The following is a 20,518-nucleotide window of genomic DNA, read 5'->3' as shown; positions in this document are numbered from 1 at the left end:
GAAAAGGTGGCGGAACTCAAACCTGGCCACGCCCTCATCAAACCCTAGGACCGCCCCTTTAGAGAACAGGAATGCAAGTAAAATTTGGGAGGGGCTATTTCCGGTGTGGGAGGGGCTATTTCCGGTGCGGCCGGCCCGGAAAAAGGTGCCGGAACGCGGTTCCGCCGCGTTCCGGCTGAAAAAAAGCCCTGCTGATAAGTATGTGATTGATGATAATGGAAGAACCAGGGATGCATTTTGGAGAAATGGATATGATCTGGGAGAAAATAATAACTGTTAGGTAACATTTATTTATTAGACTTATATGAGTGGTGCTGTGGCCTAGAGGTGGTGCTCACGCCGCACAATCAGGAGGCTTTGAGTTCAATCCTAGATAGCGGCAGATATTGCTCTCTCTGGGAGCAATGAGTAATTGTCTGCTGCAAACTCATGTAAGCATCAGGAAGAGCATCTGGCCAGTAAATGCTTTGTGAAACATCCTGCCTCCAGAGGTGAGGAAAGCCCCCAATCTCTTGACCTTCTACAAAGGGATCAAAACTTGACTCTGCAGCCTTGCATGGGGTAGGAGACACAGACAACCATGGGGCTGGCTAGTTACTGTAGTTCCTTCAGAGCCCCTCCCCCCATTTGTAATAATCCAACATTAAATGGCCATTTTAGGATTTTTCCCCTTTTGATATTTTATATAGTGTTTTATTTATTGGTCATATTATAATGTACATTACTTAGAGCCTCTCTTTCCGGGAGATGGGCGGTTTAGAAATATGATGATAGATAGATAGATGATAGATAGATAGATAGATAGATAGATAGATAGATAGATAGATAGATAGATAGATAGATAGATAGATGATAGATAGATAGATAGATAGATAGATAGATAGATAGATAGATAGATAGATAGATAGATAGATAGATAGATAGATAGATAGATAGATAAAACAAGTACCTGATCCATCATCTGCATCCATTGATCTCCATGCTCCAACTTTTTATTTGTATTTTGTTTCAATTTGTTTTTTGAGCAAGCAGGCCCTCCTTCTCACAATAACCAGCACCCAAACCTTCTTCCACTCTAACACACACAACAGATATGCCACCCTGCTTTCACATGGGCCAGTGGGGGGGGGGGTCTGATACCCAGAGAGCCAGTCAGGCAAAGACCTCTACCAACCTACCCTTATCTCTCACTTGAGGGCAGCAGGCAAGTCTAACCAAACCTACCCCATACACCTGCCACCAACTTATTAAAAAGTCTACCAGTCCTGATTTTAGCAGTCTGGATGACATCATACAAGATAGTCATTAAACACACCTGCCCTGAGATCTCCAGCACAGTGGCAGTCCTGGTCCACCTTGGCCTACATAGAAAGGAGAGAAGAGCTGCCAAAGTGGGCAGTGTAACACCTGGCCGATTAAGTGGCAGCTGAAGAACCAGCTCTCATTCTTATCACCGCTGGTCACCTGGCCATCTAACTTCTCAGCTTCCCCAGGGGCTCCTGCTGCCACTGCCACTTTACACTGCCATCACATGCCAGGCCAACTGATTTGTCATGAATAGTTAGACGAGAAGTAATTCAGTAATTCAGGGAGCTTTGGGAGGACCAGGAGAGGCCATGGGAAGGCAGGGTATTGCGAGCAAATATGTGCTATGGATTGTGGTGGGCAAGGGCTGCTGGGGAATATGTACTCTGTATTAAGTTGCTCTGCAAAAAAGACAACAGGAACAATTTACTGGGATGACTTGCAACCTTCCTTCCCTACTGGTTTCCCCATTGACTTTGTTTGTGGGAAATCAGCCGAGAATAATGTCCCAAATGGTGATCACGTGACATCGATCACATGACATCATAACTGCAAGCTGGGCAACCAAGCGCCCAGATTGAAATCATGTGACCATGGGGATGTTGCAATGGCTGGAACTTCAAGGACCAATGGTAAGGATTAAACAAATGATATACAGGTTAGTGTTTAGGGGAAAAATTATTCTAAAAAGTCATGAATGCTATGAGAATATTGAGAAATGATAAGGCTGCAGGAATAACTGTAAAAAAAGATATTAATATAGTTTAGTAAAAGTGTGGCTGTTTAACCTCTTTAACTGCATTTGCATGTGTCAGTTGAGATAACACTATTACATTTTTCCCTTATACAAATGATATGAATAACAAATGAATGATAACAAGAATTAATACAGAATTAGAGGAAGATTAAGTATTCTGGGTAATATGCCTATTGGAATTCATGTTGAAATATTTCAAGAGGTGACAATGAAATTTTGGAAGTAGAGTGAAGCTTTATGCTAGGCTGGGCTGCACAGATTGGAGTTTTGCGCTTCAGTGGGATATTCGGGAAAGTACAAACGTGAAAAAGTTTATTGTACATTTGTTGATTTAGAAAATGTACAGGTAGTCCTCGGCTTATGACATTCACTTAGCGACTAATCAAAGTTTCTCTGAGGATCTCTCTGGGGGTACTTACAATCCAGTTCCCCCCACAATCACATGACTGCATGTCGGGTGTTTAGTAACCAGCCCACATTTATTGCCATTTGCAGCTTTCTATGGTCATATGACTTTGTTTTACTATGGTTTTATCAAAAACTGACATTTATTTTCAGTTTTCAGCAATACTGGCTTATAGGAAACAATTGGTTTCCTTAACAATCACAGTGTTTGCTTAACATGGGCACGTAACAATCACTGCAAACAAGGTTTAAAATTGGGTTGTTTACATGGGTGACCTGCATCACCACTGTCATGATTCACAACCATGATGGACAGACTCCATTATAGTCATAAGTCGAGTATTACCTATGATAAAGTGAATGGCTTTACTTAAAAAACAAGTTGCATGAATATGGTCTTGAAGGCTGATTGTTGAATATGCCAAGAGCAGAATATGATCGAAGAAAAGCATCCATGAGAATAAACGGATTGCTTATCTAACGATTCAACATTGATCAGAAAATAAGGGAAAGATATGTTGATGTCACTTTGGTTTGCTATATTGATAAATGTATAAGAAATGCTTGCAGTGATGCTTGAAATGCAGTGATTGGAGATGGTGTTTGCTCCAAACTTAAATGATTTGCAAATGTTAGATTGTGCGATACAACTAGTATTATGGATCTGAAAATTAATATATCAAAAACCAATGTGGTTTCACTTGATAGAAAAGATGTAATGGTATAAGTTTCCTATTAAAGGTTTAGAAAAAGTTCTAGACCAGTGGTTCTCAACCTTTTTAATGCCGCGACCCCAACCGGTCGTAAGTCGAGGACTAAACCGGTCGTAAGTCGAGGACTAAACCGGTCGTACGTCGAGGACTAAACCGGTCGTACGTCGAGGACTACCCAACCGGTCATAAGTCGAGGACTTTCCCTGCCCGGGAGCGCCACGCATGTGTGGTTCCGCCCCCTGCGCCGGCCGAGGCGTAGCTGGCAAGCGGCAGAGACAGAGCAGGCCGACCACCAGCTGGCCCAGCCCAAGGGAGGTAAGGCACCCGCCGGAAAAGGGGGGGAAAATGGACAAAAAAAATGGTGGACAGCCTTGCTTGGCGACCCCCATGAAATGGTCGATCGACCCCAAATGGGGTCCCGACCCACAGGTTGAGAACCACTGTTCTAGACCCTATGATTCTAGTTAGTAGATGAATTCATGTGTTTTGATAGAATGCTTACCTAAGGATGGGGAAACGGAGAAACTTTAATGCAAATGCTGTTAGAAAAGAAGAGAATGTATGTGGTTGCGAGGAATTGAGGCTTATCAAGAGATGCTAAAATGTGTACGCTCCTGCCTGCCCATTTGTTATGGAAGTGAGCATTGGACATATCGAGAGAAACAAAAATAAAGTTGAATGCAATTGTGAATGCCTAAGAAATGTGAGGTAGGACAAGAGATAGGTTCAAGAATGAAAGAGTTCTAAATGAATGTAGGCTGAAAACAAAAGTGAAAGTCTAGTAGAAAAGAAGCAGATAAATACATGAAAAAGGAACAAATGGTTTGAGAGGAAAAAGAGGACCAAGAAATCTGAGACTGGATAGAGTTGATAAAATCCTCAGAAGGAGAGAAGTGGGAATTTTAAAGGACAAAAATCAGTGCTTGAATGTGGTAAAAGCAAACATGGTTTGTAAGCATAGAAAGATATAGTGAAAGTTTAATTAGACTCGTTTTCTTTCTGTTATCTCTTACCTTTAAGTTCTTTTGACTTGTTATCTCTTTTTTCCTCACTTTTCATAATATTGTTTCCTCTGAAAATTAACAGCGTGGCGGATTTGTATACAGTATATGATTATACACAATGGAATTGTTTGGTGCTATTATGTTGTCATAAATACCCACAATACAATGCAATACAATATATATTCCTACAATATGTAAGAATTATCCTCATACCACCTATTTAGTATGAAACAGTTTGAAATCTGTTTGCTATTTTCATTGTAGCCAATCAGGTCCTTTACCGTCTCCAATCTTTATTCTCTACTCTGATTGGAAGCAGGTCACCATAAATACAGCTGGAAAACCTTAACCCTAGCACAACAAGTAAAGATAACAAGGCTAGCATAAAGTGTTCTGCAGATTTTTCCTTCTAAAATTCCTCCCTGTATTTCAGAAAACCTGACAGCATCCTGAGCATTTTTCTTGAGGAACAAAAAACTGCTGCAATTACTTGTTATGGGCCCTACTTCTATTCCCTAGTCTTTCCCCTGGTTAAGTTAAGCATCTTCATGCACAATCTTTTAAGATTATTATAAAGTTGTTTGACAGCTTTGAGAATAATGTTCTTAATATACAACCTTAAGGAAAATATAGGCCTTTTCCCGTGTCATGGTTTCTCATTAGTTCTACAGTTCTTTCCAGTGCTTTTTTTCAACAACAAAAAAAAAGGTGCCGGAACTCACGCACGTCATACAACCCGCCTTGCCTACCCTACAAGGTTCCATCCAAAAAGGTGCCGGAACTCCGTTCTGGGCGTTCTATGCGAAAAAAAGCCCTGGTTCTTTCTACAATCGTTCTACATGTTTAACAGTTCTCTCCCACTGGGTATTATCCAGATAAGTTGGCTGGAGGATTTTCAGCAAATGTAACTTATGGAAGGCTGGTGTGGCCTTACTAAATGAAGTTCACTGATAATTTGATTAAAAGGATAACCAGAGTATATGGAATGAAAAAAAAGCTTGCCCACATTGGATAATGTCTTATCCCATTGTGAAATCACATGAAAGAATGTTCTTACTTCCTTTCATTTGTTGCAAAGTAAATGTGGCCATCCATCTTTGTATTTTGTTTCTGTTTGTTTTTTTGAGCAAGCAGATGAACTAATTTTGTATTTTTATTTTCTCTTGACTTCGCCACATTCTCTCCTTTCCAAGTCCGAGCAACCCAGCCCCGCAAGTTCAAGTTCCAGCTCTAGCTCCAGTTTCACACCGTCTCAGAACAACCGGCAGCAAGGTAACATTTAAAAAAAGGAGGGTGGGGGTCAGGTGCTTGGGCATGCAGCAAAAAGGATAGATGTCATTTTTACTTTAAAAAAAAAAAAGATGGATTGTGGTTCTACTAGGGATAGCTCTAAGAACCTTTGTCCTCTCATTTTATCTGTGCAAAATAGGTTTGTCTAACAATGAATCACATATACAGGTAGTCCTTGATGTAGAATCATATATTTGGTGACCATTCAAAGTTACAACAATACTGAAAAAAGTGACTTACAACCCGTTCTTGCACGTAGGACTGTCGTGGCATCCTCATGGTCATGTGATCAAAATTTGAGGGCTTGGAAACGGGTATGTAGTTACAACAGTTGCAGCATCACCATTTGCAGTTTTCCCAGCCAGCTTCTGATAAGCAAAGTTAGTGGGGGAAAGCTGGATTCACATAACAATTGCGTGATTCACTTATCGACTGCAGTAATTCGCTTAATGAACAAGGTTGTAAAATCAAGCACAACTCACCTAACCGCCTGGCTTAGCAACAGAAATTCTGATCCCAGTTATGATCGATAGTCCAGGACTACCTATAAGAGCTTGATTTCTTGGTAGGGATTTGAATTCTGTTCTTCCCACTCCTCGGCTAATCCTAGCATCACTGTGCTGTGATAAATCCTAGGTCATTAAGTTTTATTTGTTAACATCTGAAATAGCTACATTTTAGTCAGCAATTATACCTTTCTTCAGAAATCAAACAACTGCATTTCTAGTTACTTCAGATAACTAATCAGGCTATATCCCAATAGACGATAACAACAGCATAGCTGCATACACAAATGACTTTTTCAAAATTAAAAAGTACTTTATTTATTTATTTGGTTTATTTGTGGCCTATCTCATTTTGAAGTGACTTTGGGTGGTTTATAGCATTAATAAAAGCATTAAAACTATAAAAGATAAATATTTCTAAAATGCTAAAAACAGAATTATGATTCAAAATAAAATTATATTAAAAGATGGGGGAAGAGGGAGCAGGGGTACGAGATGGGATTGCCTCTTAATTTATCAACCGCCTCTAGTATGATACTCCCCTGTTGGGGCCCCAAGCCATCTGGTCTTCAAGCCCTTTCAGAAGATCAGAAGGTAGGAGCTGATCTCATCTCAGGGGATAAGATGTTCCAAAGGGCAGGAACCACGGAATAGAAGGCCTTCTCTTGGACTCTGCCAGCCAAAACTCCTTGACTGACAGGGCCCGCAGAATGCCTTCTCTGCTGGTACTGGGGGGGGGCAGTCCCATTGGGTGAGATGCAGGGCTATAATTGGAATTAAAATATATTTTGCATGATACATTTCATTTTAAAAAGTAGTCCCTCCAAGGTCTAACAGTCTTAAATTTCGCAGAAATAAGTAGCAGTAAACTTGTAATGTTAAAAAAAAATCATTTATTTTAAAACGGAACAAATAGATTTCTTAACCTTTTTTGACTTTGGAGTTTTCAGGAAGTTAGGATTTAGATATGCAAAAACATATTTTTTGCATATTTAGATATGCAAAAACATATTATAGTAAACTATTTAAATAATTGTGGGAGTTCCCATTGTGTCGTTGTTAATGGTAAATAGCACAATGTCATGAATCTAGTTTCTCAAAAAGGTAAAAAAAAAATTTTTTAAATCCTAAAAGCATTCAGCTCTTTCATCAGTTGAGATTTCTAAGTTTTTTTTCCTGCAATGATTATAAGAAAATTCTTCCTTTGCCAACATATCAAAATAAGTATAACTTCCATGACAGTATCATAAATTATTGTATTATTATGTACACAATAATATGAAGTCATAGCTGCCAGTTCTTTAGCTATTGTTAGCTGTCACATGCATCAAGTTCTTCCCAAGAACCTAAGATGTCATAATGTATCAGCAGAGTATATATTTGGATCCAAGCAGTGTGACTTTTTATAATTGATAGATGGAAATTTTGTCAATGCATAGGTTTATGCCATAATCTTTCAACTTTTTAAATCTTGATACTTTGTGATCTTCTCCAATTCTCTGCCTTTTATTCTGCTATCTTATTTATTCTGATATAAGAAAGAAATTTAAAAAGGGTTGAGTTGGCAGAGGATCCTTATTGTGGGGAAAATAGAAGGAGGGAAATATTAAGTATGTTCACTGCTGACTTATAAAAAATAATAAGAATAAAGGTGGGATATAAATGAAGAAATAAATAACCACATGGAAACAAAATAAAACAACCTATCTTTCTTTTAAGCAGAGACACCCTTGGAAATGAATGAAATCAAGATTAAGCTAAACTATTAGTACTGTTACTTGAAAATTCTTGCTTCGTTCACACATTGCATTAAGCCACTATTTATTTTAAACATTATTTGTTAAACAACTCTTTGCGGTTTAGCCTCAATGGCTGCTAAACAAACACAAAGAACTATGGCTTACTGCAAAGTATAAAAATGGCTAATGACTATGATGCCAGTCCATTAAGACATGGCCTATTTTGAGTTATCAGAAACAAATTCCTTATACAGCTTTTATAAGCCACATTTTAAAAAAAATTAGTTTTGGAAGGTGGCATGCAGTTTTTAATACTTTCTTAATGAATAACTACAGCCGTAGTTTGGATTATAATTTCTGTTTTACACTAAGGACACATAACTGGAATGTACCCTGTTTCTGTAGTGTATTTTAACAATTATTATGATTGTGCAGGAAACCCTGATTGTGATTATTTTATATATTTAAAATGTGCTTTCTTAGTGCTTCTTTATTTTAGCTATTTTGAATATCATGGAAAGGCAGGAGATAAATTAATTAATCCATTTCCCTTCAAACCATATAGTTTGCCTTTCTGAATTAATTAATAAAACAATTAGTAATTCAATAACAGCCAATCTTTATTTTGGCATAGACCAGCATATCAAATTGTAATTAATAATACCACTAATAATGATGTTAAGAATTAAACTAATCTGTTTTTAGTGGCAGAATTATTTTTAGAGCTTTAGCTCAAAAATTAGCTCAAAGATTTTTTTTTTCTTGTTGCTATCCAACCTCTAAGCAGATTAAATCAGTTTCCTTCTGGAAACTAATGCTTCTATGTAAATGTCTTTAATGTTATTAAAATATGTTCACATTTTAAGTATCTAATTGTAGAACTTTTATTTAATACAACTTCATTAGTGTAGGAGGCCTAGGATTCCCTTATCCAGTCCCTGGATAAAAATAGGTCTCTTCTATTGGAATTGACACACTTTATACATATGAGCATGCAAAAAGCTGGCTTGACCTGATATTGACCTTAGACTAAAGAAGACAGCTATATTCTAAGTAGATCAAAAACAGGCAGACAAAGAATGCCTTGGCTAGAGCAACTTGTAATCACAATGATTTATTAGACTATGACTTTCAATACACGGATTAGTCTAGCAAAATGTACTGTTACTGTGGCCTCTTTAGATTTTTTTTTCAGTATAAGATACCTTTAAGGGTCTTTTATAGCATCTTATTTTGCTTTGTTTTGTTTTAAAGATTCATTTGGGTCTGTAGAATGCCAAGTTGCTTTACTTAACATTCCAAGGGGCTTATTCTGCAAACACTTAAAACACTAATCTCCTTGTTGACAGAAATAATCCTGTTTTAAGTCAACTGGTCCTTGAATAAATTTACTTTTGTTTAAGCATTTGCTTCATAAGCTCCCCCAAGCAGTGCATCTTTTGTTTAATGATCAGATCTTCCTTTCTCCTTTCTTAAAAATTTTGTTAGGACTTGTTTTATTATAAAGCTAACCATAAATAGGCTTCATGTGAATTCCTATTGTTGAATTGTGTCCCTTTTTGTTTTTATTCACTAGGTCCTTTGAGGTCTATAATGAAAGATCTGCATTCTGATGATAATGAAGATGAATCTGATGAAGCAGATGAGAATGACAATGACTCTGAGATGGAGAGACCTATAAATACTCATGGTGGAAGTAGAGTGCGCAGGTTAGGAATTAGAAAAATAAATTCCAGATAATTTGACAGCCTAAAGCAAGCCAAAGATAGTAAAGAGATTTTTTTTAGATTTTGAGATAAGGCAGAAATATTTAATAGATTCATTAAAACACTGCATGCTAAAAAAGAAAAGAATATGCATAGATTTAAGAAAATTTTAAACATTTTAAGAAAGAATCTGGGAGGTTGTTTTAAAAGCTCAGCATGCCAAGAAAGATGAGTAAAATCTCCTGCTCTCTCTCTCTCTCTGATGTGTGTATTGTGCTTTTCATTCGTTAGTCCATGTACAGTGAATTTTAAGAAGTCAGCTTTAACAACGGCTAATTGGAAGTTTTTATCTTAGGAAAGGACGTTAAATTATCAGTTATAAGATGGGAACATCTGGCTTTGTAAAAGTACTTGTGGAAAACTTTGAAGCCGTATTTGATTGCCAACTTAAACACTGAGTATAATATGACTGCAAAAGGGGGGGGGGCAAACACAGTTTTGAACTGCATTAAATGAAATGTAATTTCCACTTCATGAGATGTAATAGTTCCGTTCCATTCTCCACTTCACTGCTATATTCAGTTCTCCGTTCCACAATTTCAGTACAATTCAGAGAAATTGGGACGGATGTAAAAAAAAGCACAATGAGGATCAACAGGGGGGCTGCAAATTAAGTCCTATATGGAGAGACTAAAGAAAGTTTTAGCTTTAAGGAAAAAAAGAACTAAAGAGCAGCATAGTCATGTTAAAATATGTGATGTCATATAAGAAGGCCATGACCGATTTTTTGTCATCCCAGAGGTTAGGATATGTAACAATGGTCTTGAGTTATGGAAAATAGACTTATTTGAAGGAGTGCGTAGATCAGACATGTCAAACTCGCAATGTCACGTGACGTCGCACGACATATCGGAGCCTTTTCCCCATTGCCAGCAATGGGGTGGGCACGGTTTCATCGTGACGCGTCCGACCCATGGGCTGGCAATTTGACACCCCTGGCGTAGATGGTGACTTCCTAACAGATAAAATGGTTTGACTGTGAAAGAAATTATCTTTGTGGGATCCCCTTGACTTGGCACACATTTTTCAAGGATGTTTTAATTTTGATTCCTGCCAAAGCAGGGGATTGAACTTCAAGACATAAGTGGCCAGAAATCTATGAAATTAATATTTTTTGCCCTAGTGTGCTTCACATAGTTACGTCAAACTGCACTTGCTATTTTCATATTTCCCTGATTTGAAAATATTCTTTTTGAGTTCTCTCCAATACAGTTCCTCCACCACTATCTCTCCATGATAAAAACAATATTTGTTTGTTTCTTAAATCAGGAGTCCCCAACCCCCCGAGCTGCAGCCTGATACCAGGCTATGGCCTGTTAGAACCAGGCTGCACAAGTGGTGGGCAAGTGTGCGCAGCTCTACTTGTGAAAGTGGCAGGTGCTCATGCTCACACACGAAGCTCCATTTGCACAAGCAGTGGGCAAGTGCCTGCCACTTGCGCAAATGGAGCTGCACTCGCATGCTCGTCTGCTGCATTCACAGAACCATCCCCTCCCCCCACCACCACTGCCGCCGGTCCACAAAGCCGGAAAGGTTGGGGACCGCAGTCTTAAATAGTTAACAGTTCATACTATTGTATTTTTCCTTAGCTTCAGAATAAGGTCCTGTTTCCCCAAACCCATCATTCATTCTTTTTAGAATGCTATGGTGAATGTACTATTTCCACCACTCTTATCTTCTGCAAAATACCTCCTGTCAAGTGCAGGAAATCAGGAATCCAGGCAGTTCAAATGAATATAAAAGTTTATTGCAAGCTTCTGTTCTACAAGAATCTGAACTACTAATGGTCAAAGCAAATCGGCGATAGATAAGAGTCAGTGGAGATCAAGGTGGGCTGGACTTAGATCTCTTGCGGGCATGAAGGGACTCGAGACTGATGAGGCATTTGACTCCTACCTTGGACTCAGCCTGGTCATCTCCTGCACCCTCATCTTTTTGCAGAACTATCTTCTGATCAAACTGCAATGAAACTTGATTTTGTTGGATGCAAGGGACAAATGTCTGTCTGACATTCCTCTCAAATAATGGACATATCCATAGCATCCAAAACAGTCCAAACAAGACACCTCCCCAAAAAATCCTCCACCCAGAAATTGAATTTATTTTATTTTCAGCAATTTATATAACACATTTATATAGCAAATGAGACAAATTAAGGGATTTGTGTAAATTTCTTTCATTTTATGGAAATGACAAATTGTATCGTTTGATGTTGTTGTTGTATAAATGAAAAAATGCTGATGTAGGTGCTTTAATGGACATTTGGAGAGAACAAATTCCTCAGTCTTGAATCAGAGTTTCAATGTGTATATTATGCACATTTGGTATAATTTATTTAATTCAAATTGCCATAGTAGAATATATAATATATCTAACATTAAACTTAATTTCTTTGATTCTTATGTCTGGTATCTTAATACAGAGGGTCCCCAACCCTTGGGCGATGGCCTATTTGGAACAAAGCTGTGTGAGTGGCAGGCTGGAATGCTCACGTATGCAAGCAGCTCAACTTGCATGAGCAGCGGGCCAGCGTATGTGCACAGCGTATGTGCAGGTCAACTTGCACAAGTTGAGCTATGTGCATGCACACCAGCCCGCCACTCGTGCAGCATGGTTCCCCTCACCCCCCAACCAGGCTGCCAAACTGCAAAGATTGGATCCTCTGTCTTAATATGCTGTCAGTAATGTCAAACTCTAACCATGACAGATAAGATGTGGTAGTCTTAAAAATATAATTTAGAGTTTTCATAATTTGTAGTAAATTAGGAACCCTTGAATTTTTCATTTGTGTATTGACCAAAATCTACCTGCTGCTTACCTTTTCATTCCTCTACTGTTTTTGTTTTTTGTTTTGCTCAGGGTTAGTTTAAGTGACGGAAGTGACAGTGATAGCAGTTCTGCTTCTTCACCTCTACACCATGATCCTCCACCTTTATTAAAAACCAACAATAACCAGGTATCGTGTTTTGGCACAAGCACAGCAGTCTCTGTTGTTTAATTTTTCCAGTAAACATTTTTATTTTCCCAACTTTGTGAGCCTTCTTTAGTTTTATAAATGCTTAGTGTTAATTAGTCCTGAATCTTTCCAGTTTGTGCAGATCTTACTGAATTTGCTTTGTGCTGTTATAACCCAAAATATTTTCTGAAAAAGATTCTTCCAAAGATATGTGTAATGATACATTTACTTTTTAGTTTGAGATGGATAACATTTATCTCCCCTATAAGTGAGTGGCACCCGATTTTATGATCATTTTTGCCACAATTGTTAAGCAAATCACTGCAGCTATTAAGTAAATCGTGTATTCATTAAACAAATCTGGCTTCCCCTATTGACTTTGCTTGTCAGAAGCCAGCTGGAAAGATCACAAATGGTGTTCACATGATCCTGGGACACTGTTAACTATCATAAATACATATTGATTGCCATGCATCCAAATTTTGATCAGTGACTATGGGGATGCTATGATGGTTGTAAGTGCAAGTATCAGTTCTAAGGGTCACCTGTACTTCACAGTATAAAATGATCTGTGATTCAGTCATTACAAATCAGTCATATTTTTAATTTCATTGGAAATTAGCTCAAATTATTACTTTTTAACATAACCAAAAGTCAGGAAATGACACTTTTTCAAGTAATGTCATATGCATACATGTAGGCAGCAACAATCTGTTGTTATTTTCTGTTACTTAGATTTGTTATTGTCTGGCTACTTCAAAAGTCACTGCATTCTTGATACTTATTAAGCACTACATTAAAGTTATTGATTTAACCTGATTATGCAAATGAATACTTGTAGATCAATGCTCAAGTAGATTCAATGCTCATTGAAACTGTTCTGGAAATGGTAGGTCCCTGCTCGTAGAAGAACTATATATAAAACAAAGACTTCAACATATGGATATAATTCTAGTATTGTAGAAGTTTAGAAACAAAATTCAAGTACCATGACCTATTTTAAAGCTAATATGGCACATTTATNAATGTCCTTAAATATTTACTCTTCATTTTGTAGATTCTGGAAGTAAAGAGTCCTATAAAACAAAGTAAATCTGAAAAACAGATAAAGAATGGTGATTGTGATAAGGTAAATAGAAAAAAAATCTTTAAATCGTGCTTCTATACTTTAGAATCTAAATTTATCCAAAAAAGTTAATTGAAATCAACACCTACATAAAAGTGTAAATTTGTACATATATCTATATGTAAATGGCATGTGACTTAGTTAAATATTTCTTAATTATTCCTTTAGCATTTTGTATTACATGTACTGTACATTGTTTATTATGTTGGTGAGATCGTATCACATTGAAAATATTTGTGAGCAAAACTATGAAGTTTCATAAACTGACAAACTTTATCTTGTTTGCTTTAATCTGTAATTATTTATTTTTAGGCATATCTTGATGAATTAGTTGAACTTCACAGAAGGTTAATGACTCTAAGAGAAAGACATATACTGCAACAGGTGAGGACTTCTGTATCTTTTAAACAGTTTTCCAAAACTAAAATTGTATTAAAAGAACAAAATCTAAATTTGATTTTTCAACAGAAAGCAAATCCATCAATCAAAATATTAGCGCCTCACCATTTTTTATAACCTATTCAGTCCTACAAAAAGCATACTTCACACTGAAATGAATTTCCTGAATGTTCAAATTATAACCGAACATTCAGAAGATGTTAAATTAATTCACATAATTCAGACTTCAATTTAGTTCTGCAATACTGAAATTTGAATTAGTTATTTTCACTTATTTATGGACTTTGTGTATTACTACTTTGGTGTGGCTCAACAGGAAAACAATTCTTTTTTCACAGAAATTTAGTGCTTCACTATGAAAATTTAAAAATACAGAATTTTCTGCACTTAACACTGCTTACAGTATTGACTTCAATAATAATAATAATAATAATAATAATAATAATAATAATAATAATAATAATAACAATAACAACAATAATAAACATTCCCCAGTATAATATGTTTTGATTCTCTCTGCCTTTGTCCTACATACACACACCCAAATATAAATGACATATCTATAAAAGCAATTATTTATCTCTTTGTTCATTGCAAAATCTTGCTTCTTTTTTGTTGGTGAGTATTACAATTTAGGTTCATGTCCATCTTCAATCATGGAACTGCAGTAACTGCCTGGCTTCAGGCCAGTTGCTCTTTCTAAACCCAATCTACTACTTGAGGACCTTCATATAAGGTAGTGAGCTGAGGATATACACTCAATGACATATATACCTTTTCCTTCATACTATTTATTTATTTAAAACTCCAAGTCAGGCATGTCAAATTGCAGACCAGATGTGTCACGCCGAAATCGCACCCACCCTATTGCCAGCAATGGGGAAAAAGTCCCGATGCGTCGCGCAACGTCACATGACGTCACGAGTTTGACATGCCTGCTCTAAGGCTTCAAGTTCTTGATTTATCATGTGGTGAAGCTACATGCAATCTCACTTGATGATTCTCTGCAGGCTGACTTTCTCTGAAAGCAGTGCTCAGCTGGATCAATTAATATGAGTGTGTAGGCTTCAGATTTGAGAAATGGAGTCTGATTAGTCATAATGCTTCAAAGCCCATGACCAACTCACCCTGAGTGTTGTGGTAATGATAGGCTTAATATCATGACAACATATTAACTTTAGCTGACCCGTAAATCAGAAAATGATGCACTTCTATTTCAGATTTTAACTCACTTGGTAACTTATCATTTAAATGGCAGATTATCATGACTTACATCAATAGATCTTATAATCAATGCTAACCCTTCCCAATGTTTATTGATTAAATTTATGTTCTGCTCATCTCACTATTGAAGCTACTCTAGGTGCCAATATGAAGAGAGAGAAAATGTATGTTGTTTATTTATTTATTCACTTATATCCTGACTTTACTTTTTTTAATAAATAACTCAAGGAGGTAAACATTTATTTTTATTTTTATTATTTATAAATAATTTATTGATTTGTATCCTGTCTTTGGGGAGCACGATGGCTCAGTGATTAAAGATGCTGGGCTTGTTGGCTGGAAAGTTGACAGTCCAGGTTTGAGACCTAAGCACCATGTGACGTGATAAGCTCCTGTTACCTGCCCCCAGCACCTGCCCAACTAGCAATCCAAAAGTATGCAAATGGGAGTAGATAAATAGGTACCACTTTGGTACTCCTCGGCATGTTTCATGCTGGCCACATGACCATGGAAAATGTCTTTGGACAATACGGGCTCTCTCAGCTAAGAAACGGAGATGAGCCCTTCCCTAGAGAGTCAGACACGCCTGGACAGAGGAAACCTTTACTTTTATTTTTATCCTATCTTTATTATGTTTACAAATAACTGAAGATAGTGAACATATACAACCACCTTCCTCCTTCTGTTTTTCCTCACAACAATCCTGTGAGGTGGATTGGTCTGAGAAAGAGTGACAGGCCCAAGGTCACCCAGTTGGCTTTGACGGTTAATGCGGGACTAGAACTCATGGTCTCCTGGTTTCTAGCCTAGTGCCTTAACCACTAGACCAAACTGGCTTTACATTTAGATTTACCAGATACTTTTTTCCTATTCTTAAACACTTAAAGAAAATCATTTTTAGCTAAAATGCTAAAACCAGTCCTTCTATATACATTCTCTTATAGAAGCATTTACATTGCTGCTGCCAGATTGATTGCAGTGATTAAATAACAAAGTGTAGTTTATTTCATCAAAAACAAATAAAACTCTCTTGAGACTTTGCATCCTAAATCTTCAGCTGAATTATTTTTAATGTGATTTTAAAACTGATAATCTGAAATCTTGCCAGCTATTATTTTATTTCCCCCCAAAATATTTCTTAATAGATTAAGAATACAAGTGCCAATATAAAAATCTGGTTTCCTTTGGCAGGTGGTCAGGAAAAGCCCTCAGGTTTACTGGCTATATTCTTGAGCTATACCTCTATTAAATGTGAATATTCATCCCACTCAGTTGTGATATTGGGACTATATTTCCAAGAGGCCCTTATGAAAAGCGGGATTCCCAATGTTCATGCTGTTTTTATTTAGGAGCTTAAAAAGGATAGATAGTAATCAAACCAAATCGAGGATTCATTTCTCATCCCTCTAAAGAGTACTGCATTGCTTAAAAATGCATCTGTTAACACTTCCTAACAGCTTTTGAATTCCTTAAATTTATTATCAAGGGAGTTAATGGAAAGCCTTGTTTTGGCAGAGTATCACAGGAAGGCATATCAAATGTAGATCATTCTTTAAAAAAAAATACTTCTGAAAGTTTTTTCTAGAAATCTTCCTGGGCTGGTTTATTAGCTGGGGTTAAATGAAGCATATTTTAGAATTACATTCCTAACTCATTACTTCGACACAAGCTGTGGAGTGTTGGAGCCAAAGTTACTATATAAAACAGTATGGCAGAAATAAATGAATGTCTACTTTAAACATGGTGCTTCTCAGCAGGTTGACATTTAATTTTTAGCAATGCTGTATGTTTCACATTGTGGACTGGTTAAACATTTCATTAGCTCTTGCTGATTTGGAACTACATGGGTGGAAATATATAGACTTAATACTTGGATTGCTAACAAAGAATTAAGGGAGAACTGGAATAGCCATTTCGAACTTTTTAGTTCTTTTCAACCAGACATACCCTTCTGAGATTCGAACCTGGGCTGTCTGCATGTTAGGCAGATGTATTAACCTCTAGACCACAGGCTCTTTCTTACTTTGTCAGCTATGAGACAGGGGAGAAGAATTATCTTGAGTTTGGTGCACCCTGTCGGCCCAAATATGGGAGAAAGGAATCTTTTTGCCTGTATCAGCTCAAACTAGAGCCATCCACAGGCTTAGCAGTCGCGACTGCGACATCATGTGTGTTTTTCAAAATTTGGATTGCTAACAAAGAATTAAGGGAGAACTGGAATAGCCATTTCGAACTTTTTAGTTCTTTTCAACCAGACATACCCTTCTGAGAATTGCTTGCTTCTTGCTCATTTAATAATATAACTCTTAATATTTCTATGTCTTTCAGTTCAAAATGTTCTAAGGTTTTGCTGTTCCTTAAGTACCAAAAGCATATATAGGTAGTCCTCGACTTACGACCGCAATTCAGCCCAAAATTTATATTGCTAAGTGAGACAGTTAAGTGAATTTTGCCCCATTTTACAACTTTTCTTGCCACAGTTGCTAAGTGAATCCGGCTTCCCGTTAATTTTACTTGTCAGAAGGTCACAAAAGGTGATCACATGACTCCGGAACACTGCAACCGTCATAAATATGAGTCAGTTGCCAAGCGTCTGAATTTTGATCGTATGACCATGGGGATGTTGCAACGGTTGTGTGAAAAATGTATCATAAGTCACTTTTTCAGTGCCGTTGTAATTTCAAGCTGTCACTAAATGAATTGTTGTAAGTCGAGGACTACCTATATTTTTATTTTATTTATAGTATGGCTGCCTGCTTGGAAATAATGATTGGAGAAACATCCAGTAAATAGCATTTGCGCATTTCATATCATAGTTTCCCACTGCCTTATACGTTGATATATGGTGTTTGCAAATTAAACTGTATTAGATTATTAGGAATAGTTCTAATTCATAGGCAGAGTATGTGCTTTGCATGTACAAGATGCAAAATCTAATTTGTTTTTATCTCAGTTGAAAGTTTTTGAATAGAAGAGGAAGAAAAGACCTCTAGATCAGGGGTGTCAAACTGCCGGCCCGCGGGCTGGACACATCATCCGGAAGCCGCGCCCACCCCATTGCCGGCAATGGCAAAACCGTCCCGATACGTTGCGCGACATCACATGACGTCATGAGTTTTACATGTCTGCTCTAGATGAAACTTAAGAATGCTAAACCCACTTGATATAATATAATTGTCATCTCCAATACACTTGAACGTCACTATTCAGAAAAGGTTCGAGTAGATCATAGTAAACTATATTATGTGTGAGACATTTTCATGTCAACAAGTAGCCGAATCAAGCAAAATCATAATTGAGAATTGCCAATTAAGAGCTGCTAATCAGTTTGCTACTTCATTTCTCCAATTTGTAGGATACTTGCCTGGAAAGATCGGTAGCACTCTACAAACATTCTGCCTGGTTTAAGAGAAATAAACNTTCTCACCTACATCGTCCACAAGGGACGACTCGGGAACTCAACTCCTACCCCAGGTAGCTCACCTATCCCCCTCTGCCCAGGGGAAAGGTATCAAGCCGTTTGACAGCTGATGCTAGCTGTCAAAACGGCTTTTACGCAGAAACAGGCGGGAGGCAGCTACAGCTGCATCCGACGAGGTCGCCTGCCACCGGAAGTCCCAAATTCCTCAGTCTTGAATCAGAGTTTCAGTGTGTATATTATGCACATTTGGTATAATTTATTTAATTCAAATTGCCATATCAGAATATATAATATATCTAACATATTAAACTTAATTTCTTTGATTCTTATGTCTGGTATCTTAATACAGGGGGTCCCCAACCCCCGGGCGATGGCCTATTTGGAACAAAGCTGTGTGAGTGGCGGGCTGGAATGCTCACGTGTGCAAGCAGCTCAACTTGCACGAGCGGCGGGCCAGCGTATGTGCACAGCGTATGTGCAGGTCAACTTGCACAAGTTGAGCTATGTGCGTGCGCACCAGCCCGCCACTTGTGCAGCATGGTTCCCCTCATTCCCCAACCGGGCTGCCAAGCTGCAAAGATTGGAACCTCTGTCTTAATATGCTGTCAGTAATGTCAAACTCTAGCCATGACAGATAAGATGTGGTAGTCTTAAAAATATAATTTAAAGTTTTCATAATCTGTAGTAAATTAGGAACCCTTGAATTTTTCATTTGTGTATTGACCAAAATCTACCTGCTGCTTACCTTTTCATTCCTCTACTGTTTATGTTTTTTGTTTTGCTCAGGGTTAGTTTAAGTGACGGAAGTGACAGTGATAGCAGTTCTGCTTCTTCACCTCTACACCATGATCCTCCACCTTTATTAAAAACCAACAATAACCAGGTATCGTGTTTTGGCACAAGCACAGCAGTCTCTGTTGTTTAATTTTTCCAGTAAACATTTTTATTTTCCCAACTTTGTGAGCCTTCTTTAGTTTTATAAATGCTTAGTGTTAATTAGTCCTGAATCTTTCCAGTTTGTGCAGATCTTACTGAATTTGCTTTGTGCTGTTATAACCCAAAATATTTTCTAAAAAAGATTCTTCCAAAGATATGTGTAATGATACATTTACTTTTTAGTTTGAGATGCATAACATTTATCTCCCCTATAAGTGAGTGGCACCCGATTTTATGATCATTTTTGCCACAATTGTTAAGCAAATCACTGCAGCTATTAAGTAAATCGTGTATTCATTAAACAAATCTGGCTTCCCCTATTGACTTTGCTTGTCAGAAGCCAGCTGGAAAGATCACAAATGGTGTTCACATGATCCTGGGACACTGTTAACTATCATAAATACATATTGATTGCCATGCACCCAAATTTTGATCAGTGACTATGGGGATGCTATGATGGTTGTAAGTGCAAGTATCAGTTCTAAGGGTCACCTGTACTTCACAGTATAAAATGATCTGTGATTCAGTCATTACAAATCAGTCATATTTTTAATTTCATTGGAAATTAGCTCAAATTATTACTTTTTTAACATAACCAAAAGTCAGGAAATGACACTTTTTCAAGTAATGTCATATGCATACATGTAGGCAGCAACAATCTGTTGTTATTTTCTGTTACTTAGATTTGTTATTGTCTGGCTACTTCAAAAGTCACTGCATTCTTGATACTTATTAAGCACTACATTAAAGTTATTGATTTAACCTGATTATACAAATGAATACTTGTAGATCAATGCTCAAGTAGATTCAATGCTCATTGAAACTGTTCTGGAAATGGTAGGTCCCTGCTCGTAGAAGAACTATATATAAAACAAAGACTTCAACATATGGATATAATTCTAGTATTGTAGAAGTTTAGAAACAAAATTCAAGTACCATGACCTATTTTAAAGCTAATATGGCACATTTAT

General features: G+C 37.3%; 1 protein-coding gene across 1 annotated transcript in view; it reads left to right on the top strand.

Moving 5' to 3' along the window:
- The window catches only part of MLLT3 (MLLT3 super elongation complex subunit), a 139,921-nt gene that overhangs the window by 112,975 nt on the left and 6,428 nt on the right, over window positions 1-20,518 (top strand). Inside the window, exons 7-11 of the mRNA XM_015821857.1 lie at window positions 5,378-5,456; window positions 9,296-9,428; window positions 12,345-12,441; window positions 13,499-13,570; window positions 13,880-13,951. Of these exons, the coding sequence (XP_015677343.1) occupies window positions 5,378-5,456; window positions 9,296-9,428; window positions 12,345-12,441; window positions 13,499-13,570; window positions 13,880-13,951 (453 nt within the window). The remainder of the gene's footprint in view (window positions 1-5,377; window positions 5,457-9,295; window positions 9,429-12,344; window positions 12,442-13,498; window positions 13,571-13,879; window positions 13,952-20,518) is intronic.

This window comes from Protobothrops mucrosquamatus, unplaced genomic scaffold (genome assembly GCF_001527695.2).
Source record: "Protobothrops mucrosquamatus isolate PMUCROS unplaced genomic scaffold, P.Mucros_1.0 scaffold1412, whole genome shotgun sequence".
In the NCBI taxonomy this organism is placed as follows: domain Eukaryota; kingdom Metazoa; phylum Chordata; class Lepidosauria; order Squamata; family Viperidae; genus Protobothrops; species Protobothrops mucrosquamatus.
The sequence above is the reverse complement of the archived record's forward strand: the minus strand, read 5'-3'. Positions and strand labels throughout refer to the sequence as shown.